The sequence below is a fragment of the Corylus avellana genome, chromosome ca9 (genome assembly GCF_901000735.1).
Source record: "Corylus avellana chromosome ca9, CavTom2PMs-1.0".
In the NCBI taxonomy this organism is placed as follows: Eukaryota; Viridiplantae; Streptophyta; class Magnoliopsida; order Fagales; family Betulaceae; genus Corylus; species Corylus avellana.
Window position 1 is genome coordinate 4543666 of NC_081549.1, and position 25367 is coordinate 4569032.

General features: G+C 36.5%; 2 protein-coding genes across 2 annotated transcripts; one reads left to right on the forward strand and one right to left on the reverse strand.

Annotated features, from left to right (window-relative positions):
- The first annotated feature begins 6331 nt into the window (after positions 1-6331).
- On the forward strand, positions 6332-12668 carry LOC132161746 (magnesium-chelatase subunit ChlH, chloroplastic). Its single transcript, XM_059571928.1, has 5 exons — positions 6332-7935; positions 8513-8595; positions 9363-11165; positions 11364-11840; positions 12110-12668. The coding sequence occupies exons 1-5, from the start codon at positions 6531-6533 to the stop codon at positions 12485-12487; spliced, it is 4146 nt and encodes a 1381-aa protein (XP_059427911.1). The 5' UTR covers positions 6332-6530; the 3' UTR covers positions 12488-12668.
- Positions 12669-13120: 452 nt separating this feature from the next.
- Positions 13121-17925, reverse strand: LOC132161631 (probable glycosyltransferase STELLO1). Its single transcript, XM_059571790.1, has 3 exons — positions 16039-17925; positions 14024-14150; positions 13121-13881 (listed from the first exon to the last, which is right to left on the reverse strand). The coding sequence occupies exons 1-3, from the start codon at positions 17739-17741 to the stop codon at positions 13414-13416; spliced, it is 2298 nt and encodes a 765-aa protein (XP_059427773.1). The 5' UTR covers positions 17742-17925; the 3' UTR covers positions 13121-13413.
- Between the last annotated feature and the right edge of the window lie 7442 nt (positions 17926-25367).

The window sequence follows — 25367 nt, forward strand, 5'->3', positions numbered from 1 at the left end:
TTTTTTTTTTTTTACCCTTTTTCTTCTCTCTCATCCCCTTTGTTTATATATTCATTTCCTATCTTCAAGGCTTCAAACACGAAGTCAGCAAGAGTAGTGATATAAAGAGAATTAGAGTCCTCCTCTTTTACTAACAACAAACGAAGTGAAGCATATTATTGTCGCGTGACTTCTTTTTTTTTTTTTTTATTGATTGTCGTGACTTTTAAAATTACTAATAGATTGAAATTTAATAATGATCATATTAAATTTAATGGTGATTTTAAAAGTCACATCACATTTAGAAAGACTCTAGAAGAACTCCAGTCCTCCTTATATCATTACTCATTCGGCAGTATAGAAGCCAAAAGTAGATTCTCTTGCAAACACATGCATCAAATCCAGAAATGCAACCATAAAGCAATAAAAAGAAGACAAATCATTGGGAAAAAGACTACAATTACAATACACTAGTACACTTAGAGCCCTCATTGGTAGACAATCAAATGGATCAAGATGTTTGCATAAGACAAATATCAGAAAAGAGAAATATGTTGTTTGCATAAGAGAAATATCAGACAAGAAGTAGAATCAATTGTTAGCCCTTGAACAAACACAAGATAACAGGACCAAGCAAACCATTTGTTTACTTCGGTGCTATTTTTCTTCCAAAACCAAGAAAACAGGTTCAAAGATATTAACAACCCAGGCGACTTTTCCTCCAAAGTGAACATGCTAAAACAAATCCAATCACACCCTACTGCAAATACAGAGGCTAAAACTTTTAGAATCTTAAAAATTTCAAGGGAAAATTACGGTTTACCCTCCCAAATTAAGTTGACAACGTTTTTCAATTCGAATACCAAAGTTTCAATTTTTGCAATCCACCCCCCACAAAGTTTTAATTTTTTTTAATTCAACCAATATTATTCCAAAATTCTCATATTGCCCATAATTTTTATTTTATATATATAAAAAAAATACAAAAAATTAAAAAAAAAATTGAGGGTGCAAAAATGGCTAGATGGCCATAGCCAACCCCATTTTTTTTTTTTTTAATTTTTTATAAAAAATAAAAAATAAATAAAAAATTAGGGGCAATATGGGAAGTTTTGGATACAATTGGTCAAATTGCATAAATTTGGAACTTTGGGGGGTGAATTGCAAAAATTAAAATTTTGATGTTCGAATTGAAAAATACTGTCAACTTTATAGGGGTAAATTGTAATTTTTCCAAATTTCAAACAACAAAATCCACACCCATTCAATTTCTTCTAAACCGAGAATGTCCACAATACAACTCACCAATTTCTTAACCAATAACTCCTTTCTACCATACGCCAACGTAGAAAACAAAAACCTTCTACTCAGAAAATCTACACCCAAAAAACTTGTTCCACAAGACCATAATTGGTCATCTTAAAATAGAACACCCAAAAATTCATACTTATTTTCGAAATTAAACAAAACAACCCACCAATTCTTACCATAATATGTCAAATAAGAGTACCCATCAAGATTTCAAAACATATACCCATTCGGCCATAACAAAATCAACATACCAAAATAACGCAATCAACCAATTTCTATAAAGAAAAAACACAAGCTTCAGCCGGATGGGTGTCTCATAATTATCAAGAGAAGTTCAAGATTGACTCACCCTGCTTGTTTTCCTCTGATGATTGAGAAAAACCCCTTTGAGAAACGATGACCTTGTGTAGGGATGTACAAGCGAAGCGGTTATAACTGTCCAATAACTGTTAACCGCATAACTACTTTGTAGGCGGTCATAAAAAACCGTTGACTGCCTAAGGCAGGACGGTTAGTTGTTTTAGAGGTAAGGGTATGCGATTAATAACCGCTAATCGCCTATCCTTATATATATATATATATATATAATGTTTTGGATTTGTATTTGGGCTTCCTAATGTTTGGTGTTTATTTGGATTGGGCTTTCTACAAGTTGAATTTGAAATGTTGGTATTTTAAGCAAATCACCCCTCACACGTAATACTGCTATTTAATTTTCTACTGCAATTTTCTTTCAAGCTTGCTTATATCTTCTTATAGTTATCTGTTAGAACATTTCACCTCTTCCTAATTGATCACTTTGCCAAAATAAAGAAAAACATGCTAGAACAAATGAAAGCAGCCTGACCCTGGTACATGTTGTTTATATATTATACACAACCACTAGTCTTAATCGTAGCGTTAAATCCAGTGTTTTTATAACAAGCGTGTATGCTTATATATTTTTATAATAAAAACCCAAAATGATTTAAATAAGCTCAAAAAGAGGTACAAAGAAGGCTCAAAATACTATCAAATGCCCATATATAAAAGCAGTTATCAACCAATGGTTATTGGTTTTAATAACTATTAACAGCTGATTATAAAATAACCGCTAGCCGCCTAAAATTTAATAACTGTCTTAGGCAGTTGTGATTAGCGATTTTAGCTAATAACCATTAACTGCTACCACTTATATACAGTACACCCCTATCTTCGCGTCGCTTTAGTGAGGGCTTCTTGTGCCGTTGGCAGAGCACCAACGTTAAAAATTATACTATTTAAAATATTTTTTTTTGAAAGAGTGGCCCCTCCCTCAAGTGAATTTCTGGATCCGGTGTGAGAGAGATGTCCTAATTGCGAAAGAGCCCATTGGTTTTGCTACAGTCGCATTGTTTTTCTACCAGAAATTTCAGTGGGCTTTCTTGTAACTGTCATCTCTTTATTTAGCCCAATAACTCTATGCTCTTTTTGTGCAATTTAAATCATTGACGACCTCACATAATATGATATACTGTATTTTTATCTTATAATTATTTAATGTGGTAGTTTCTACCAATTTTTTTTTTCTTTTTTTTTTTAATTTTTAACAATGATTGATCATGTGGTTGGTTAATACTGTCACGTTAGCATTTTGAAATAATTAATGAAATAAAAATATAGTTTATAGCATTATTTGTAAGACCCCATATCAAGAATGAAAAATCATTTCTACAATTTTTAGTGTGATAAATACTAGAAACTTCATTTTTATATTACAACTATCTCATAATGCTAATATATGAGTCTGACATGTCTTTGTGAGATAATTATAAAATAAAAATATAGTTTATAGCATATTCTTTTAAAATAATTTTTTTTTAAAATATATATATATATATGCAGTAGTCCACATTTTATGAAAATAAATGCTAGATCACTATTATGTAACTGTCCACATTTTAGTGACACACATAATAAATATTTATATAGACCATCACGTCAAATAATAATTGTCATAGTCTTTTACATGGAAATTTATATTTTAATCACTAAATTATGACGCAATAAATGTCCCATGATTATAAAGGAAAGTAAAAACTATAAAACATCAAATTCCCCTCGACCAAGAATTAATATAGATAAAGAAACATAAACAAAGGGTGGGTTCCGATTGGAAATAGATCATTTGGCAGAAAAACCGTTAACTGCCTAAGGTATGATGGTTAGCTGTTTTAGACGTAAGGGTAGATAATAATCAATTAAACTTCCTATATATATATATATATATATATATATATATAATGTTTTGGATTTATATTTGGGTTTTCTAATGTTGGTGTTTATTTGGATTGGGCTTTCTACAAGTTGGATTTGAAATGTTGGTATTTTAAGCAAATCACCCCCCACACGTATTGTGCATACTGCTATTTAATTTCTACTGCAATTTTCTTTCAAGCTTGCTTCATCTTCTTATACTTGTTTGTTAGAACGTTTCACCTCTTCCTAATTGATCACTTTGCCAAAATAAAGAAAAATATGCTAGAACAAATGAAAGCAGGCCTGACCTGGTACATATTTTTTATATATTATACACAACCTCTAGTCTTAATAGTAGTGTTAAATCAAGTGTTTTAACAAGCGTGTATGCTTATTATGATTTTATAATAAAATCCTAAAGTTATTTAAATAAGCTCAAAAAGAGGCACAAAGAAGGCCCACAATACTATCAAAAGCCCATATATAAAAAGCGATTATCAACCGATAGTTATTGGTTTTAATAACCGTTAACTGCATAAGCAAAACTGTTGCAGTTATTAAAATTCAATAACTGTCTTAGGCAGTTGCGATTAGCGGTTTTAATCAATAACCACTAACTATAACTACTTATACACCCTAACCTCGTGCGGCTTTAGTGAGGGCTTCTGGTGCCGAGCACCAGTATGATGCGTACGTGGCAGCTACACCATTACCTAGCCCGACTTCCTCATGAAGACTTTGTAATGAAGTGAAAATTATAATACTTAAGCCTCCAATGGGTAGGTCAATCGGTTAGGACCACTCTTCATAAAAGCGGAAGTCATTAGTTCAAATCCCCTCTCTCCCTTTTGTGTGGACATGTCAAAAAAAAATTATAATACTTAAAAGGAATATGTTAGTGCAATGACTATTTTTTGTCCATAAAAGTTATAGGTAACAAGAGGCCACATGTCCCATCCGTAGTTGTTGTGGTCCCACCCACTGATGGGGCCTGTAGCCTCTTGCTACCTAGAATTTTTATGGGTCGAAAATAGTCTTTTTATTACACTATAGTATTTCTATACTTAAAATATTTTTTATTGAGAGAGTGGCCTCAAGTGAATTTCTTGATCCGTTCTCTGGATCCAAGTTATACCGGTGTGAGAGAGATGTCCTAATTGCGAAAGAGCCCATAGGTTTTGCTATAGTCGCATTGTCTTTCTACCAGAAATTTCAGTGGGCTTTCTTGTAACTGTGTCATCTCATGGTTTAGCCCAATAACTCTATGCTCTTTTTGTGCAATTTAAACCATGGAGGACCTCAAATCATATTATATACCGTATTTTTATCTTAGTTTCTACCAATTTTTTATTTTTTATTTTTAACAATGATTGATCATGTGGTTGGTTAATACTGTCACGTTAGCATTTTGAAATAGTTGTGAAATAAAAACGTAGTTTATAGCATTACCTGTAGGACCCCATATCAAGAATGAAAAATCATTTCTATAATTTTTAGTATGATAAATACTAGAAACTTCATTTTTATATTACAACTATTTCACAATGCTAATGTGTAAGACTGATGTATCAGTATTGCAAGATAGTTATGAGATAAAAATATAGTTTATAGCATATTTTTTTAAAATATATATATATATATATATATATAGAGTAGATCACTACTATGTAACGGTCCACATTTTGGTGACACACATAATAAATATTTATATAGACCATCACGTCAAATAATAATTGTCATATAGTCTTTTACATGGAAATTTATATTTTAATCACTAAATTATGACGCAATAAATGTCCCATGATTTTGAATAAAAACTATAAAACATCAAATTCCCCTCAACCAAGAATTAATATGGATAAAGAAACATAAACAAAGGGTGGGTTCCGATTGGGAATAGATCACTTTGCAGAAAAACCAGGATACCTGGCCCCATGGGTATCACACAACTACACAAGCATACTCTTTTAATATAGTTTCTTTAAAAATTTACATGCTAATTCACATTTTATAAATAAATAAATATCATATGGACTTTTACATGGCAATTTATATTTTAATGACTAACTTCTGACATTGATAACTATTAATATCTCAAATTTTCCTTTATCAAGAATGAGAGGAAACTTAAAAAAAACCACATTAAACTTTCGCGTGGTTGCTTTGAAGTTCAAAAATTACCAATTAAAAGTATTAAATTTTTAATTTTTTTTAATTATCTAATTTCGTTCAAATTTTTCATTAAAAATTGTTAAAATAATAATTTTTTTAATAAAAGAGTGAAAATTTAAAGAATAATTTTATGAAGAATTAATGTAGAGAAAGAGACAGAAACAAAAGGTGGGTGTTCGGGTTGGGAATAGATTACTTGGCAGAAAAACGAGATACCTGGCCCCATACGTGTCACACAAAATATCAATTCCTTTTCACTCACAATCACAAACCCTTTGTTTGGAATCTTCAAGGGCAAAAAGGCCCACGTTGCACCCAAAGAAAAATCTTGTCAATTTCCTCTCTCATTAATATTATCATCATCCACACTCCCTATCACACCCGTTAAACACTTTTGCGAAATCCACTGCAGCCAATCAGAATCGAGGAAACTCCATCGCCAAGAACCCCAACAGATAGATACACTCATTTGCACACTCTCTCTCTCTAAACAACCTGAAAGGAAAACTCGACCGCAAAAACATCTCGCCTCAGAGGATTCCTAGAATTGTTGCCACGTGTGCTTCCCTCCCACCACTAACGAAAAAAACCGACGGTTCCAGTTCTCAGTTCTTTGCCACCCTTTCGCTTACCCTCCACTCAAAATATAAACTCACGCCCTTCATCCTCACAGAGAAGAAGAAGATACACTGAAACTCAACCAAAAAAACCCAGAGAGAGAAGAGAAGCAGACCAATCTCTCCTCTCTCTGCTCTTTCTCTCTCTCTGTTTCTGCTCTGTATGCTTTCTTTCTTATTTTTCCTCTCCACAATTTACAGAGAGAGTGAGTTGTAGTAAATACCTTCATTTCAATGGCTTCTTTAGTATCCTCGCCGTTTACAGTGCCTACCTCAAAAGCTGACCAACTATCATCTTTCTCCCGGAAGCATTACTTTCTTCACTCTTTCCTTCCCAAGAAAACTACCCAAACCAACTCAAATTCCTCCATCAGAGTAAAATGTGCTTCTGTTGGTAATGGCCTATTCACCCAGACCACCCAAGAAGTTCGTCGAATTGTCCCAGAGAATAACCGGGGACTCCCCACTGTAAAAATTGTCTACGTAGTCTTAGAAGCACAATACCAGTCATCCTTGACGGCCGCAGTGCAAGCTCTGAACAAAAACGAAAGGTACGCTTCTTTTGAAGTTGTGGGTTATTTGGTTGAAGAGCTTCGTGATGAATCAACCTATAAAACCTTCTGTAAAGACCTCGAGGACGCCAACGTCTTTATTGGGTCTTTGATTTTCGTTGAGGAGCTCGCTTTGAAGATCAAGTCTGCTGTGGAGAAAGAGAGGGATAGGCTTGATGCAGTGCTGGTTTTCCCCTCAATGCCTGAGGTAATGAGGCTAAACAAGCTGGGTTCTTTCAGCATGTCGCAGCTCGGGCAGTCGAAGAGCCCCTTCTTCCAGCTCTTCAAGAGGAAGAAGCAGTCTGCTGGGTTTGCAGAGAGCATGTTAAAGCTTGTGAGAACTTTGCCGAAGGTTTTGAAGTATTTGCCTAGTGATAAGGCTCAGGATGCTCGGCTGTATATACTTAGTTTGCAGTTTTGGCTCGGTGGCTCGCCGGATAATTTGCAGAATTTCTTGAAAATGATTTCCGGGTCTTATGTGCCCGCACTGAAAGGGACTAAGATCCAGTATTCCGACCCGGTTTTGTTTTTGGATAGTGGGATTTGGCACCCTTTGGCTCCTTGCATGTATGAGGATGTCAAGGAGTATTTGAATTGGTATGGAACGAGGAGGGATGCTAATGAAAAACTGAAGGACCCAAATGCACCAATAATTGGTCTGGTTTTGCAGAGGAGTCACATTGTTACTGGTGATGAAAGTCATTATGTGGCTGTGATTATGGAATTGGAGGCAAAGGGGGCTAAAGTGATACCGATTTTCGCCGGCGGGCTCGACTTTTCCGGACCGGTTGAGAGGTATTTGATCGATCCAATCACGAAGAAACCGTTTGTGCATTCGGTTATATCGCTGACAGGTTTTGCGCTTGTTGGGGGGCCGGCGAGGCAGGACCACCCGAGGGCTATTGAGGCGCTGATGAAGCTTGATGTGCCTTACATTGTTGCGTTGCCTCTGGTATTCCAGACTACCGAGGAGTGGCTCAACAGTACTTTGGGGCTGCACCCAATTCAGGTAGCTTTGCAAGTTGCTCTGCCGGAGCTTGACGGAGGCATGGAGCCCATTGTCTTTGCTGGCCGAGATCCTAGAACAGGCAAGTATTAAATATAGCTTCCTTGTGAATTATGTCTGTTTATCTTGGTCTTTCAATTCATTATTATCGGTTTTTATAGTCTACTTACAGTTAGCATATCACTTTGGGAATACTAGGAGAAAAACCAAAACAATTTTTGCTTCTGAAAGCTGAGAGAGCAATTTTTCCTTTTAAGAACAAGTCTGAATATTTTAAAAGCATGTTTGGAATAGCATTTGAAAATAGAGCTTTTGTTTATAAATAAAAGCCAAAAAGAGCTTTTTAGAAGAAAACAAACTTCATTTTCAAACTTTTAAAAACTCAGTTTTGGACTTTTTTAGAGCAATTTTTTTTTTTTTTTTTTTTTAAGTAAATTTTAAGTACTAAAAGCACTTTTTAAATTCCTTAATGCAATCCCAAACTCTGAGGAACTTTAACCAAACAACGCTTTTAACTTTAAATGCTTTTTTTACACGAGCTGATCAAGTGTTTTATTGCCACCATTTCTTGTTTCACTCTGACTCCTTATTTTCTATCTCAGACAACCTAACAGATACATTTTTTTTAAGGGTTAATGAATGGTGTGATGTGATTGCAGGGAAATCACATGCTCTTCACAAGAGGGTGGAACAACTATGCACCAGAGCAATCAGGTGGGCTGAACTGAAGAAGAAATCAAAGGTATATTTGCATTTGTGCTGCATACTTACTGACCTGATAGCACATTTTATTCCTAGATGACTTATTATGTATATTTGCAAGAAAAAAACAAATTGAAACTTAAGTCATTTGTAAGAGTTCTAGTCCAGAAATGCTGCTACATATTATGCTTGTTAAAACAGAGAATTTTGTTGTTCATGTTTCACTATTTGAACTCATAATTACAAATGAGTCTGGGGAATGAATTTAATATCATACTATTAATACTGGGGCTTTATTGATGTTGCTTTAAAACTATAAATCCCGGTACCTTATTTTCCTAATCTATATTTGCTAATAACTGAGGGGTAAAGGGCAAGTAACTCTTTCCTTGTTACCATCTTATTCATGAAACTATACACACCAATTAATTATCTATATTTGAAAATTTGAACTGGCCACGAGTCTTATGATAACCTCAGTTGTTTTAGAGTATGGTTTCAATGTCTACAATAATGAAAGATTAACATATCTTTGCTTCTGAACTTTAGGATTACATATAATCAGAATAGTACCAAAGAACATGTTGAAGATTCCTCTTTCATTTATCATCTGTTTCGCATTGTAGAAAATCCTCTTCCTGTCATGTTTGCTTGGTAACTGTAATTTGTAATCTACATTTCCTATGTAATTAGAAGCTTCATTCCTTAAGTAATGTTCCGTGTTCTCTTTTCTGTGGAGGATCTACTTGAACACAAAAAGACTTTGTTTCACTGAGCTTGTTTTGACAAATACATGGACCAATGCAGGCAGAGAAGAAGTTAGCAATAACTGTCTTCAGTTTCCCTCCAGACAAAGGAAATGTTGGAACAGCTGCCTACCTTAATGTCTTTTCTTCCATCTTCTCTGTTCTAAAAGAACTCCAAAGAGATGGCTACAATGTTGAGGGCCTACCGGAGAATTCTGAAGCCTTGATCGAAGAAGTAATTCATGACAAAGAGGCTCAATTCAGCAGCCCAAATCTGAACGTTGCTTACAAAATGGGTGTCCGTGAATACAAAAGCCTAACTCCCTATGCCACTGCATTGGAGGAAAACTGGGGAAAACCTCCTGGGAACCTGAACTCCGATGGAGAGAATCTCTTGGTATATGGTAAACAGTATGGTAATATCTTTATTGGGGTTCAGCCCACTTTTGGCTATGAGGGTGATCCTATGCGGCTATTGTTCTCCAAATCAGCTAGCCCACATCATGGCTTTGCAGCATATTACTCTTTTGTTGAGAAAATTTTCAAAGCTGATGCTGTTCTTCATTTTGGCACTCATGGGTCACTTGAATTCATGCCTGGAAAACAGGTGGGAATGAGTGATGTCTGCTACCCTGACAGTCTAATTGGGAATATTCCAAATGTCTATTACTATGCAGCTAATAACCCATCTGAAGCAACGATAGCCAAGCGCAGGAGCTATGCCAATACCATTAGTTATCTGACTCCTCCAGCAGAAAATGCTGGGCTTTACAAAGGCCTTAAGCAGTTAAGTGAGCTCATCTCCTCATATCAATCCCTTAAAGACACTGGCCGTGGGCCACAGATTGTGAGCTCAATCATCAGCACGGCTAAACAATGTAATCTTGACAAGGATGTGGAACTACCTGATGAGGGAGAGGAAATCTCAGCAAAGGAACGAGATCTTGTGGTTGGAAAGGTATATTCCAAGATCATGGAGATTGAATCCCGCCTTTTGCCTTGTGGGCTCCATGTCATTGGTGAACCTCCATCGGCCATGGAAGCAGTTGCAACTCTGGTTAACATTGCTGCGCTAGACCGTCCTGAAGAAGGAATTTCATCACTCCCAGGTATACTAGCTGAGACTGTAGGAAGAAATATAGAGGAAATTTATAGAGGGAGTGACAAGGGAATTTTGAAGGATGTAGAGCTTCTTCGGCAAATAACGGAGGCATCACGCGGAGCTGTTTCTGCCTTTGTGGAGCGAACAACTAATAAGAAGGGCCAAGTCGTCAATGTAGCTGATAAACTGAGCTCAATCCTTGGGTTTGGTATAAATGAACCATGGATTCAGTACTTGTCGAGCACCAAGTTTTACCGGGCTGATAGGGAAAAGCTTAGAATATTGTTTGAGTTCTTAGCAGAGTGTTTGAGGCTGGTTGTGGCTGATAATGAGTTGGGGAGTTTGAAACAAGCATTAGAGGGAAAGTACGTGGAGCCAGGGCCTGGTGGCGACCCAATTAGAAACCCGAAAGTATTGCCAACAGGAAAGAACATTCATGCACTCGATCCACAATCAATTCCCACAACAGCAGCATTGCAGAGTGCAAAAATCGTGGTGGATAGGTTGATTGAAAGGCAGAAGGCTGACAATGGGGGAAAGTATCCTGAGACAGTTGCACTTGTATTGTGGGGAACAGATAATATAAAGACTTATGGTGAGTCCTTGGCTCAGGTCATGTGGATGATTGGTGTGAGGCCAATTGCGGATACATTTGGTCGAGTGAACCGGGTGGAAGCCGTAAGTCTTGAAGAGCTTGGAAGGCCTCGGATCGATGTCGTTGTTAATTGCTCTGGAGTGTTCAGAGATCTCTTTATTAATCAGGTATAAATCCTACTCATGAGTCCCATTTCTTTTGGATATTTGATATTGAATGATAATACACTGGTACACATGAGATCTCTTGACTCAAAGCAAACTACCTATTTCCTATCAAGACATTTCAGTTCTTCTCATGCTCTCCTACTTTTTGTCAGATCCTTCTGCTAATGATATTTTCATCAAAATTTTCAATTTGCTCAGATGAATCTCCTTGACCGGGCAGTGAAGATGGTAGCAGAACTAGACGAGCCGGAAGACCAAAACTATGTCAGGAAGCACGCAATTGAACAAGCCAAAACTCTTGGGATTGAGGTTCGCGAAGCTGCAACTCGGGTTTTCTCCAATGCCTCAGGATCCTACTCCTCGAACATAAATCTTGCTGTTGAGAATTCTTCATGGAATGATGAGAAGCAGCTCCAAGACATGTACTTGAGCCGAAAATCTTTTGCTTTCGATTGTGATGCCCCTGGTGCCGGCATGACTGAGAAAAAGAAAGTTTTTGAGATGGCTCTGAGCACAGCTGATGCTACATTCCAAAACCTTGATTCCTCAGAAATCTCACTCACTGATGTGAGTCACTACTTTGACTCGGACCCAACCAATCTAGTACAGAACTTGAGGAAGGATGGGAAGAAGCCTAGTGCTTATATTGCTGACACCACCACAGCTAATGCCCAGGTGAGAAATTTTTGCACTATTTTCCTATTTTCATAATAAGTTGAAAGTTTTATCAAGCAAAGACTCGTATTTTACAGCTCATAACGGTAAGGCTCAAGGAAACTATATAAATGGGAGGTGAATGGGAGAAATAAGATTCGAATTCTAGACTTTTAACTTTATTAAATCACAATTTATTTCAAAAGCTTAAATTTATAAAAAAAGTAAATTAAATTATTTAATTAAATCTATCACTCATCTTCACGTGTGAACTTTAACTTACTATGCAGGTACGGACCCTTTCGGAGACTGTGCGTCTCGATGCACGAACCAAACTGTTGAACCCAAAGTGGTATGAAGGGATGATGTCTAGTGGATATGAGGGTGTTCGTGAAATTGAGAAGAGGCTTACAAATACAGTTGGGTGGAGTGCAACTTCTGGCCAAGTCGACAATTGGGTGTATGAAGAGGCCAATTCGACTTTCATTCAAGATGAGGAGATGTTGAATAGGCTGATGAAGACAAATCCAAACTCCTTCAGGAAGTTGGTGCAGACTTTTCTGGAAGCCAATGGACGTGGGTACTGGGATACTTCCGAACAGAACATTGAGAGACTAAAGCAGTTGTACTCCGAAGTTGAAGACAAGATTGAAGGGATTGATCGGTGAACTTCAAATCTAACTATCAAGAAAAAAACATTGTAAAATGCAAATATAAAAAACACTTGTGATTTCCTTGAGTTCCTTCTCTTTCTCACTGTAGGGTAAATAGATGTGATTTCGAGAAATGCAAATGCACCGATTGTGCTTCTTTTTTTCTGATCATATATACCTGGCACCCTTTGTTGCTCTTGCCTTTCCATGATAAGTTAATGATAAATCCTGTAGAGAAATTATTGTATTTTCTGCAAAAAGAGGAATAGATCATGATCTAAGCACTGGTACCTGAATTCTAAGTCAACAGGCTGCATCGTCTCTTCACCAAGATAATTTGAGAGCATTCATAAAAAAACACAAGCACAGGTGGCCGGGTAATTGTGCACCTGGAAAAAAACACAAGCATTCAAATTGGAGGACTTGCTGGATGTTTGTGTCTCCTCAATGGAATCTGAGGTTCAGAGGACACAGCTAATTCCCTTGGCCATTACAATGAAAAGGCCTTCATAATTAGAAGATGAGGTAGACTAGAAGATTTATTGTTACCAACTCTCACCTCTGCTCTCTATTGCACAAGTTATGAACAAAAAAAAAAAAATCAAACATAATCAAACTATATCATTTACAAGAATCTGAACCATTCAATCAAAAAACTTTGATTGTCAATGTTAAATACATTTTTCTTTTCATATATTCACGAGCAAAAAGAACAGATTACATTTTTTTCTGTGGAGTGAATCTCCAATCAGTAATGAATCAGACAAGGTAAATCTACAAATATGAAAAAAAAAAAAAAAAAAGGATAGAAATTCCCTCCCCCTCAATAAAAAATACAAGACAAAAAAAAATACAGATACAGTTTGGTGTAACAGTTAACAAAAGTGGTACATGTTCCTTGCTTCCTCTCTCTTGACGTTGTTTCAGGTGTCAGATTACCTTCAGACTAACTCAAGTAGGAGAGGGTCACCTTCTGCCATTATTCTGATCAGCTTTATAAAATCTTGTTCGCTTGACACATTCAATGGGTGAACAGCAGGTACTTGAGCTGAATAAAGGGTTGAATTATTTGTGGGTGGTTTTTGCTCATAGATCATTGTACTAAGCACCGGATCAAAATTCTGCGGTGAATCCATTGATATGAAGAACATGGGTATTGCAACCTTTTGATGCATTTCTAGAGGGCCCACTAGATTCACAAGTTCGACAAAGTCAACAACAAAGCGCCGGGGAACGTAGAATACCTCAGAACTGCATACTGTGATGCTCTGTTCACTTGTTACACTTTCCTTATAACTGACCTGGAAGTGAGCTGGCATCGTGCTAACTACCTTCTGTACCATCTCTGCTTGTTTTGAAAACCAATCTGAGTTTTTGCTGGTTGACACGGTAGTCCAAGAGTTGGAGACCTGGATGCCATTGAATTTTTTAGAGAGAGAGAGAGAGAGTTTGTAATGGTTTTCAAAGGAAAAACTAATCAGCTTTCAACATTGATGTGTCAATGTGTTATAACAACATTGATCGCAATTGGAGTATTTCAAGTAATATTACCTTATCCGTGATCCACAGTTTATTACTGTCTGCTTGTAGCAGATTCCAGTAATTGAGAATGGTATCATCCTGAAGGAATAAAAATCCTTCTGCACTAGCATATCTATCAAAAATCTTAGGCAAGTTCCTGAAAAGAGAATAAGACGACAATTAGACAACATTATTATAAAATTTTAGAGAGACGGCCTATAAAAATAATTATGTGGGCTAGCCATAATACAGATACAACAGTAAGAACTTCAAATTACACCAACTCCTTTCGATAATGATTAAGAGTCTGTTTAAAATTGCATTTAATGGGCCTAAAAGTGCTCTTAATACTCAAAAAGTCTGTTTGGAGAAAAACGTACTCGTTTGATAAAAAAATTAAATGGGCTTTTAAGGGTTCAAAAAACCTAAAAATGGCCAAAAAACACTTTTGGTAAAAGCTTAAAAATAAAGCTTTTGCCCAAAAGCTCTTTTTAACTTAAAAGTTTTATTTCTCAAACTCAATCTCAAACAGGTTCTAAGACAGCTTTTAAGATAACTTTGATTTAATAACAAGCAAAAACTCAAATCATCATTATTTAAACCAAACTAGGAAAGAGGAAAAGGCAAGGGAGAGAAAAAAAAGAAAAAAAGAATGGGGGTGTGTGTGTGTTGGGAGGTCAATTAGTTGATGGTAGAATCTTTACTCAAATATAAGGAAACCAATCGAAACTAAAAAAGAAAAGGAATTTTGAATTTCAGGGAATCAGTCTCTAAAGCTCTCCACATTTCATTCACCTTGCGTTACAATACATTTCGATTGCACAACATGCAGATGTCATACTCGTAACAGCACAAGTCTTGCCCACGAGCATCGCCTAGGGCATAAGAAGCATGATGACTTGACCTCAACCTCACCTTCCTTTGGCTTATCACCAGTAGTATGCTCGGGGTTACAAACTCAACAGGAGAATTGCACTCATTGCAAATTAGTATTAACACTCTCCTTTCCTAAGTCTCAATTCTTTTATTAACCATTTGGAGCCTAGATAATCAAAGGTTACTATTAAACTCTTCAAGGTTCAGCAATGACACAATTCCAAAACAAGATTTTGGACCAAATTCTTTAATTATAAAACTATCCAATATGTTTAAGGACCACTTAAAAGAGTGCCCCATCCTTCTTTTCCTTTTTCATTTTCTAAATGAGGACCAATACCCGAAGCTGCAAGAACAGCACAGGCCAAGTCCATAGACACAGAGCTTGGAACTGGCGAAATATACCTTTTTCAATGCCCAAACCACACACAGATGGTGGTAGTGTGGCTACCAAGTTAGCTCAGATAAGCACTAGTGAAATTGCAGGTATGGGGCAAGAGTCTCCCTTCCAGCACGTGATTAGTGTCATAGAGATTCTAACAATCTACTCATTCAGAAACTTTTATGCATCCACCAAGTACCACTTTCATCAAAGAGGTCAACTTCAATTTCTATTAATTTGCAAACTTCAATGAATGGTGCAATTTGCATCAAAAAGTAAGCTCCCAAGTTTGCTTACCATAAGAACCGACACCCATAAGATCCTATATACCATCAGAGTTTCAATACAATAATATTCACATGTAAAGACAAAGAACCAAAAGGAGACCCACATCAAATGAATACTATCACCCTCCTCAATACTTTTTATAGTCATATATTGTAAGTTAGCATGTCTGTATACACTGAGCCAATAATCATCTTGTGACAATGTCAAAAGTTTCACGCTATTTCTCATGGTCAATGAAAAGCTATTGTCTTGAAATTATGATTAACCATATATGTCCAAAAAACATTCAAACGTAATATTTTACTGCAGCAACCCTCCATCTTTTTAAGCTCTCCTACTCAGCACCCAAAAGGGCATAGTATAAAGTAATGTTCAATAGTCTTATTATATGCACAGCCAAGACAGTAATGGTAATAAATCTAAATAATAGGTAATACAAGTGTTACTTATCAAAAAAAAAAAAAATAGGTAATACAAGTGCATGGTATTAACAACTTACTTGTATACTTGCTCCAATTGGACCTCCTCAACAGCAAGATCTGGGTTCTTCTGCCCTGACAAAATAACCACCGTCTTGAATATTCGCCCATAGAGTAATCTCCATTCAAGAGCAGTACGTTCCACAGGCCCACTGCAAAACATAATAAGCACAATATTCCCAAAATTCTTCCTCCAATGAATCAAATTTGCAATCTCGTAATTCACTGTCCCTGTCTCCTCAACCCCAAGATGAACAGATGGCAACTTTTGTGGGATAAAATCTTTCCTATCCCCATGACCAATACTTGCTCGTGGCCTATCCAATTCCAATGACATCAGCCTTGGCTGCTGGTAACCAACTGCAATCAAGTCCTGAAGCCAAGCAGCAGTAAACTTCACATCCTTATCAGTCCAAAACCCCTCCTCTGCCATTACAAAACTTAATTCCAAAATCTTTTCAAACAATCTATGCTTACTAGACTTCCATGAAACCAAGAACTTGACTAAACGACCTACATTCACGTGAAGATCCTTCTCTTCTGAAAATGGGTATGCCTCAATCCTATCATATCGATGAACCGTAGGGGGGTAAACTGCAACATAACCACCAACTTCCCACAAAATCCTTTGTCCCCAGTATCCTCTCAATACATCAGAAGCCATTGTACTAATGGAAACAGGAAGCATCAAACCCCAAAATGCCGGAGAGTGGTAAATTGTATTGAAAGAATTAACCGGCACCATTACTCCTTGCGGCAGGGCCACCTTCGGGGCGCGCTCGTCGAACCTAATATCAAACGCTTCCAAACCCGATTTCCTCGTAAAATAAAACACAGAATCAACGTCAGGTAGCCCGTTGGAAATTCCCTGTTGAATAAACTGCCTTCCACCAAACACTTCAGTGTAATACTCCTCATGCCCAACTTCGCCCACATTCTCCAGTGGCAACCCCCTAGGCCAAACCGATCGCTGCCCGAAATGGATATACGGGTTCACGACAGTCCTATTGGGGTTCTCATGAGTATACTGCAATATAGTCTCTTGCCTAGCACCCTCCCCAAACAAGTCTACATCAAAATGCTTACCCAAATCCCCACTAATCACATCCCCGCGATCATCAGCGTCGAAGATCTTCTTCGCGCCGTGTTGGATCGCGAACAAATACCCAACAGTCTTCCTAACATAAGAATCATAAGGAAGAAAATCCACAACACGAAAGCCTAAACTAGCTTGCTGTTCCAAAGACAAGAAAATCGCACCTTTTAGGCTCCAATCCGACGGCGTTCTGGAGTTCCCGATAGCGAGGACTTGCCAGCCCCTGATCTTGACCAGGTTGCGGAGCGAATCGGTGGGATAATCGGACACCGAGACAACGATCCACCGCTCAGTTCTGAAATTGGCGTAGGGCGAGGACTTGTCGGTGATGGTCGCGATCGAGTTCCAGTTGACTTGTGGTAATTCGATCTTCTCGAGGTTCTTGGACTGGGTTTCGAAGCAGAGGAGGGCTGCCGTGTCGCCGACATTGCGGAGGAAGAAGAGGGCGGCGACGGTGGCTACGAGAAGCAGGACGGTGATGATCTTGTAGAGATTCTCGGACACCCATGTGGAGAAATCGAGGCTCTTGGCCTCCGAGAAGCGGTTGGGGTGGAGTGTGGGTAGGGTTCTGTTCTGGCCCTTCTGGGCTTTTGGAGATTTCGGCGTTGAACGTTCTTGGACCAACATTGAACTCCCAAATCTGATACTGCTGCTACTTCTACTACTAAGCTTGACTCCCAAACAGAGCTCAACTCTCTCTCTCTCTCTCTGTTACTCTGAAATCTCTCTCTCTAGCACACTTACTACTCTGTACGACATTTATTTTCAGGTTCTTCTCTCCCTTTCTTTCCTTTGTTTCTTCGTATGTGTCAGATGTGGTTTCCTTGCCGACAGGTTTGGTTCATTTGTTGAGTATTTTTTTTTTTTTTTAATTCATAAATGCAAGTAAGAAATTATCTGTAGTTATTTTACCCAATTCTGATTATATATTATCGTTAGAAGCATAGATGGTAAAAATTGCAGTTGCAGTTAAGTTATAGCTTGATTGAGTCTTATTAAAACATTAATAAAATTTAAACAATTAATATTAATAAAATTTTAAAAAAAGAGATAGCTTAATTATTAAAAAATTCGTGTTTTATGAAGTGAAAGTTACTAATTTGAATTTCTATATCTATTTCCGAGGCGCGTAAATATTTTTTTTTTTTTTTTTTGCTGCTTGAAGTCAGTAAAAAGCACTGCATTGGAAATGATGGTGGTTGATTGGGTTGGGTTTCTTTGGCTTCAAAGTAACTGCATCTTGTTGTAGCTGTAGTTGCGTGGTTTGGTGGGCCGGTGGTCCCTGTCTTGTTTAGACATATATTTTTCGTTTTCTTTATATTATGGTTGGATTGATTAGGAAACACTTAATATAATGTGATAGTCATGATATTATTTGGGATTGGTAGGTGGATTTTTGGGACGTTGGGGTGTCAATGTCATGTCCTTTGTTGGACGTGAGCCTGAATCCAATGGGTGAGAGTTTGCTGATATGTCACCTTTTCTGAATCTGGGCCGTTGGATTTAACTGATTTAATCGTAATTGAGATGTGATGTTTACTTCAGATTTAATGTAGACCTTTCGAAATGCTTTGAATTCTCAAGCTTTCAAAGAAAAGTTTTAAGCTCTTCTTTCTAAACCTTGATTTTGTTCTTCAAGGTGAAATCCAATTTTTTTTATTCTTTGGGATTGGAATTTTGGAATATTTTATTGATTTCAATTTCTTTTTATTTGAGTAATGCTATGATTTTTAAAATCATAACTAGATTATTTAATTAATGATTAATTTAATGATTTCCTATTCGCTGTGATTTCTCAAAGCCCTATCATTTATAATCCCCCTCTACTAAAGTCCCTGAACTTAACAAAGTAAATCAATAAATCAGAAGCAAATTAATCATCACCACCTTTACAATAACAAAAAGGTCCAAACAAAAGAAAAACACTCTAAATGTTTTATTTATTTATTTATTTAATGCTTGATTCCATCGAGCACTATATAGGAACCCAAGATTTCTATTCTTCCATCTTCTAGAAAGTGATGAGCCAATCAGGAGAAAAGAACTGGTCAATACACATTGTTGATCTTGTACTCTTGCCATTATCAATCACTATAATCCCCCCATCAGTTTTGATCATAAAAGCATGGACTCACGAGTCTTCTGTTTGTATGAGCCAATTGTTATTTTACATGATATGGTTCTTGTGTTCCACCGGAAAAACAAAGAACAAAAGAAACACCCAAAAGGAAAAGAAAAAATAGTTGCAATGTACTAGAGTTTTCCTCCATTTTCATTGAACACATCAGTCTTTTACTGTAATCTCCCGCATGAGGTCGCCAAAATTCACTGTCAGAGTTTGCCATATATTACTGGAATCTATGGAAAGGTGGCCGCTCTTAGAGATCGCTGGTCATTACTGATTTTCCGTACAATTCAAACAGCGCAATAGAAACTATTTTACACTTGTCGAAAACAAACAAACACAGCCTACCTTTTTAAGTGTAAGATCAGCAAAGAAAATTAACAATTTATACGAAAAGTAGTTGTAGTACGTATCACAACACTGACTTCTAAAAGATACAAGCGTCCTGCCCAATAAGTCTACTGCATGTTAGAATTTCCTCATGAGATGAACAATTAAGGTACGTTCACTCACAAAATAAAAAAAAGATAGGGTACGTTTTGAAGTGTATATATATATATTAGCTTGTGCTTCTCTACTTCTCTACTTCTGTTATTGATACAAAGGACTAGAGAGTCAACGGTTGCCCAATCGCCAAACATGGTGTCGGCATTCTAGTTTGGAGAGTACAAAGGAGCTGGCGAGTGAGGCACAGAGGCATGTGGTCCCCATCCTCAAATTATGGAGCTGTATTGGGCTGTAAACAAGATGGGCCTTAAATGGGTCGAGCTGAAACAGACATTTTGACTAGTAACACAATAGGCCCAAAGGGGCTGAGACAAAACTAAATCTCCATCCAAATCGGTAATCTTGAGTCCTTGATGTGGTTTACGGCTTGTTAGGGATTGCGTTTGAGAGACCTAAAAGCGTTTTTAACACTCAAATATTTTCGTTTGAGGAAAAAAGTATTCGTTTGGTAAGAAAATTAAAAGCTCTTTTAAAGGTTCAAAAAGCATAAAAATAGTTAAAACGCACTTTTGGCAAAAACTTTAAAATAAAGCTTTTGCCCAAAAGCGTTTTTCGACTTAAAAGCTCTATTTATCAAACGCAATCCCAAACAGGCTCTTAGTATTATGGTTACAATGCCATTTCTTTTCCTTTCATTTGTGAAGTTTGTTTGGGCTTATTACCATTCATGGGGTTGTTTGGTATTGGACAATTACTGTTTTGTGGTTTGGAACTATAACAAAATTTGATTGATGTAAGAAAAAAGTACGAATGTTTGGGTATAGAAAAGTAAAATAAAAAATTGTTTTGTAGTGATTTTTTTATTTGAACAGTTTAATAATTTGATTGATGTAATGTAAAAGTAAAAATATTTAGAATTAAATTTGAGATAAATAATTATGAGACTTTGTTTGGGCCATTGGCAAACCTGGCCCCTATTCTACTTCCTACACACCACATCTTCTCTACCAAACAGCCAAAAAAAAAAAAAAAAAACTTGAATAAAATTAAGATTTTAATTAAAAATATTTTACATCAAAATAAATAAAATCACAATTTTGTTTTCTATAATTTTTTTTTTTTTTTTTGTAAGTATTCTATAATATTTTCTTTGAAAAATTGTTTCCCTTTTCCAAAGCTGAACCCGTTGCTCGGTTAGTGTTGGTCACTCCATTCACTCGACGAAAAGCTGCCACTTGGCATAGATCCTAAACTCTGCCCGTCACGCTAAACTCTCTCCTCTAAACGTAACAGAAAGAAAATTTTCAAAAATGTAAGAGTAACCCGCCACTTTTGAGAAATAGAAAGAAAGAGAAAGGCTCTCAGAGAGACAATGGCACCGTTAGGCCTGTACATGAGCAGAGCCGAGCCGATCCGAGTTTTGGCCAACTCGGACCGGCTCATTCAAACAGACCAAGAATCGAGCCGGTCTCAAACTCGAGCCGAGCTTGTAAACCCCGGCTCAAGACCGACTCATTGAGGAATATGACACGCTCGGGATCGTACTCGGGATTAGTAATGGGAATATGCGAGCCGAGTCGAGCCCTTGATTAGCTCAACTCGGCTCGAGCTCGAGATAGAGACATAATTTTGAAGAGTGCAAAATCGAGCCCGAGTCTGAACTCGAGCTCGTTTAGAAAGCATTTTGAGCCTTAAACGGGTAGCTCAGCCCGTTTAAGGCTCGTAACAACAATCAAGAATTATATTCAAACACATTTACAATTCCAAAATTTTCAAAGTTAATTCCAACTGCCAATTACAATTTACAAATCAGGTAATTCCAAATGCCAATTACAAATCAGGTAAGATTCACTATAACAAGTTATATCCAAGACAAATTGTCAAATACTACCAATGTAAAATTCAGGACAAATATAACTTACAAATTACAATAGCAGTAAAGGAGAAATTTAAAACACCTAAAATTACAAGCTTAGACAATTATACTATGGCCTTACAAATCAAGCAACTTCAAATTGAAGAAAACAAATTAATCTACAAATAGAAGAATTACAAATCAAATTGAAGAAATTATAAATGACTGAAATGAGTCAAATGACCAAAAGCCAAAATTCAGCTAAAGAGACTACTCTTCAGTCTTCATCCTGGCCACCAACTATCCGCACTAGTCCACTGTCCACACTGCATTCAATGAAGAAAAGAAATGTGTTAAATGTTTTTAACTCCCTTGCAAGATGTCAAGGGAGTTTTATCACTTAAGATTGGAGTAATTAGTAAATATTCAAAACTCATATGAGTAAATGAACATAAAAGTAAACATTGGAAAATGAGGATATCAGGAAACAGTATGTGTGATGTGTTCCACTTGCAGTTGACACTGACCAGCCTGACCGTGACCCACACCCACTGACCCACACTGCAATCCATGTAAAATACTACCAATGTAAAATTCAGGACAAATATAACTTACAAATTAGAATAGCATTAAAGTAGAAATTAAAAACACCTAAAATTACAAGCTTGGACAATTATATTAGGGCCTTACAAATCAAGCAACTTCAAATTGAAAAAACAAGTAATCTCAACAGATAGCAGCAGCATAAAACAAATTAGAAATTGAGTCACAAGCCACAAATATATAGCAGAAGCAGTAGCATAAACCAGTGCATTAGGTAATTTTCCAAGTTAATTCCAACTGCCAATTACAAATCAGGTAATTCCAAATGCCAATAACAAATCAGGTAAGATTCACTATAACAAGTCATATCCAAGACAAATTGTCAAATACTACCAATGTAAAATTCATGACAAATATAACTTAGAAATTAGAATAACATTAAAGCAGAAATTAAAAACACCTAAAATTACAAGCTTAGACAATTATATTAGGGCCTTACAAATCAAGCAACTTCAAATTGAAAAAAAAAAAAAATAATCTCAACAGATAGCAGCAGCATAAAACAAATTATAAATTGAGTCACAAGCCACAAACATATAGCCGAAGCAGTAGCATAAACCAATGCATCACAACTAACCTCAACAGAAAGCAACCACAGAATCATAAGCATAATTGCATAATTGCATAAACCAGTGTATGATGTGTATCCCAACTAATCTCAACTCAGTAGCATAAAGAAATAAATATGATATTTATAAGCACATTTTTTAGAGATTTTCAGGTATATAAAATGCAACAACTTAAAAATACCAAACTAGTAACATGCATATGAAAATGTGGCAACTTTTAATGAAGTTTCGTAAAAGCGGAGACAAGGACCCAATGAATGAATAATCACTGCAAACACAAACAAACCAAAAATATTGTTAGCAAATTTTTACTCCCTTGCATTTAGTTAGTCAAAGACACAAAGTCTTTGACCTTTAATAAACGAGTCAAGGGAGGTTCAAATAATCAAATTTTCAAATAAAATTTTTGCTACAAAATGAAAACAATTAAATGAACAAGGAAGAAATATATTACCTCAACATGCTCAAATGATCAAGAGAGTTTCCAACAAAAGTACAATATGGCACATTGGCACTTAAACATTTCAAAATAAAACATAGTTATCAAAATACAGACTTAATAAGCAAAGGGAGACTGAATCCAAACATTTCAAAATAAAACATAGTTATCAAAATACAGACTTAATAAGCAAATGGAGACTGAAACCAAAAATGAAGTGTTCAAATTACAGACTTAAAGAAGTAAAGGACTGGAATAGATTGTAAATTGTAATAGTAATACACTCCCCTGTCTGAAATTCTGCATCACATCACATTCAGGTAGTTGAAGTTGTAGTTGTAGGCAACTCCACTTCAACCAATTTCTACAAAAACAAACACAAATTTAATATGGCCAGTTCATACATAAATAAAATTTAGTAAAACTCTAAATAATCTAAATACATAAATTGGAAACAAAACTTACATCACCAGCAGATTTTCTCTTGATGCCATGAAGTGCTCTCACCCAATCTGAACCACATAAGAGCATCTGAACAGTGTCAGCGGATAACGATGCTCTATGGGGTTCAATAACCCTACCACCAGCACTGAAGGAGGATTAAGAAGCAACTGTACTTATGGAAACAGGCAAGATATCCTTTGTCATTCTAGACAAGATATGGTACTTCAAGGCATTGCATTTCCACCATGCCAAAGCATTAAAATCTGTTTCCATATATACTCCATTCTCATTCTTACCACAAATGTAGACATCATCTTCAAGATAAACATCCAAATCTGTTTTAATGGGCCGGATGATGTCACTACTTCTTATATGGTCAGCAAACCTTGATCGACCTTCAGAAATTTTGGACACCACATCTCCAACAATTGCACTTGAGAAAGAACAAGAAGGAACATTTACTTGGACAGTTTCTTGCTATATACAAGCCGTATGGGCAAAAACATATGACTCAAATAACTCTTTCAAAACTACCAACACATTCTTAATGTGACTACAAGCTTCGGTCAAAGGATAAATGATAAGGAAACAGAAATTGATCAACTTCATCTTGTATCTAGGATCTAAGACAGCAGCTATGGACATCAACAAATTGCTATCACCCCAATACTTATCAAATTTGTCAATCATCGTACTTGCCATTGACCTCATGTACTCATTCCTATCATCACACTTGATCATCAAAACTTCTTTCATCCTCCAAACCTCAGGAAAATACAAATTTGCAGTAGGGTACTCACTACCAGACACAACATTGGTTACATCATTGAAAACTGACAAAACCTGGTTCACATTACCCACCATTTCCCACTATTCTGGAGTTACAATCCACTGAAATGCTTGCTCAACTCTATGGTACCTAGGGAACACTTCTTTAAACTTAATTGCAGTGTCCAACATCAAATAGGTGCTGTTCCAACGTGTGGGGACATCTAAAATCAGCTTCTTACAGGGTAAATGCAATCTCTTTGCTATCTCACTAAAGACATTTAACCTACTTTTAGATGCCACAACATATTTTATGCCCTGCCTAACATCATCTATAATACCCCTAATTTCAGCAAGCCTAGATTGCACCAACAAGTTTGTAATGTGTGCACAACACCTAACATGAAACAACCTACCCCCAACCAACAAAGCATTCTTTAACTCAAAATCATCTTTTATAATTCTAATTGCAGAATCATTAGCTGAAGCATTATCAACAGTAATGGTATGAATTTTATCCTCAATTCCCTAATCAGAAAAACAATTCCTTAATATATCAGCAGTCACAACACCAGAATGTGGAGGAGGTACATTGCAAAAATTTAAAATTCTTTTTTGGAGGCACCAAGTTGAATCCACAAAATGGCAAGTCACCACCATATATGACACTCTTTGACAAGAGATCCACATATCGGTGGTGATGTTCACCTTGTCAACCAATTTCAAAAGTGTTCTCAGCTTCCTTTTTTCATTTTGGTAAGTGGTAATGCAGTCATTCCTAACGGTTGCACGGCTTATTTTTTTCCAGTGGGGTGTGCAGGCCCTCATGAACTTATTAAAAAGTTCATGCTCCATCATATTAAAAGGGTACTCGTGAAGTAGCACCATATGGGAAGCAAGTTCCCTAACCCTACTCTCTTTGTAACTAAAACTTGTCAAACATCCCACACCATCATTGTCACTGCTAAGCTCAAATGACAAAGTACTTTGCTTTTTAGCACTA

Coding starts and splice junctions, on each gene's coding strand:
- LOC132161746 (XM_059571928.1), top strand. CDS start 6,531: ATGGCTTCTTTAGTATCCTCGCCGTTTACAGTGCCTACCTCAAAAGCT. Junction 7,936..8,512: donor TGGCCGAGATCCTAGAACAG/GCAAGTATTAAA, acceptor ATGTGATTGCAG/GGAAATCACATGCTCTTCAC. Junction 11,166..11,363: donor GAGATCTCTTTATTAATCAG/GTATAAATCCTA, acceptor CAATTTGCTCAG/ATGAATCTCCTTGACCGGGC.
- LOC132161631 (XM_059571790.1), bottom strand. CDS start 17,741: ATGTTGGTCCAAGAACGTTCAACGCCGAAATCTCCAAAAGCCCAGAAG. Junction 14,151..16,038: donor CAATTGGAGCAAGTATACAA/GTAAGTTGTTAA, acceptor TTCTCTTTTCAG/GAACTTGCCTAAGATTTTTG. Junction 13,882..14,023: donor AACTGTGGATCACGGATAAG/GTAATATTACTT, acceptor AATGGCATCCAG/GTCTCCAACTCTTGGACTAC.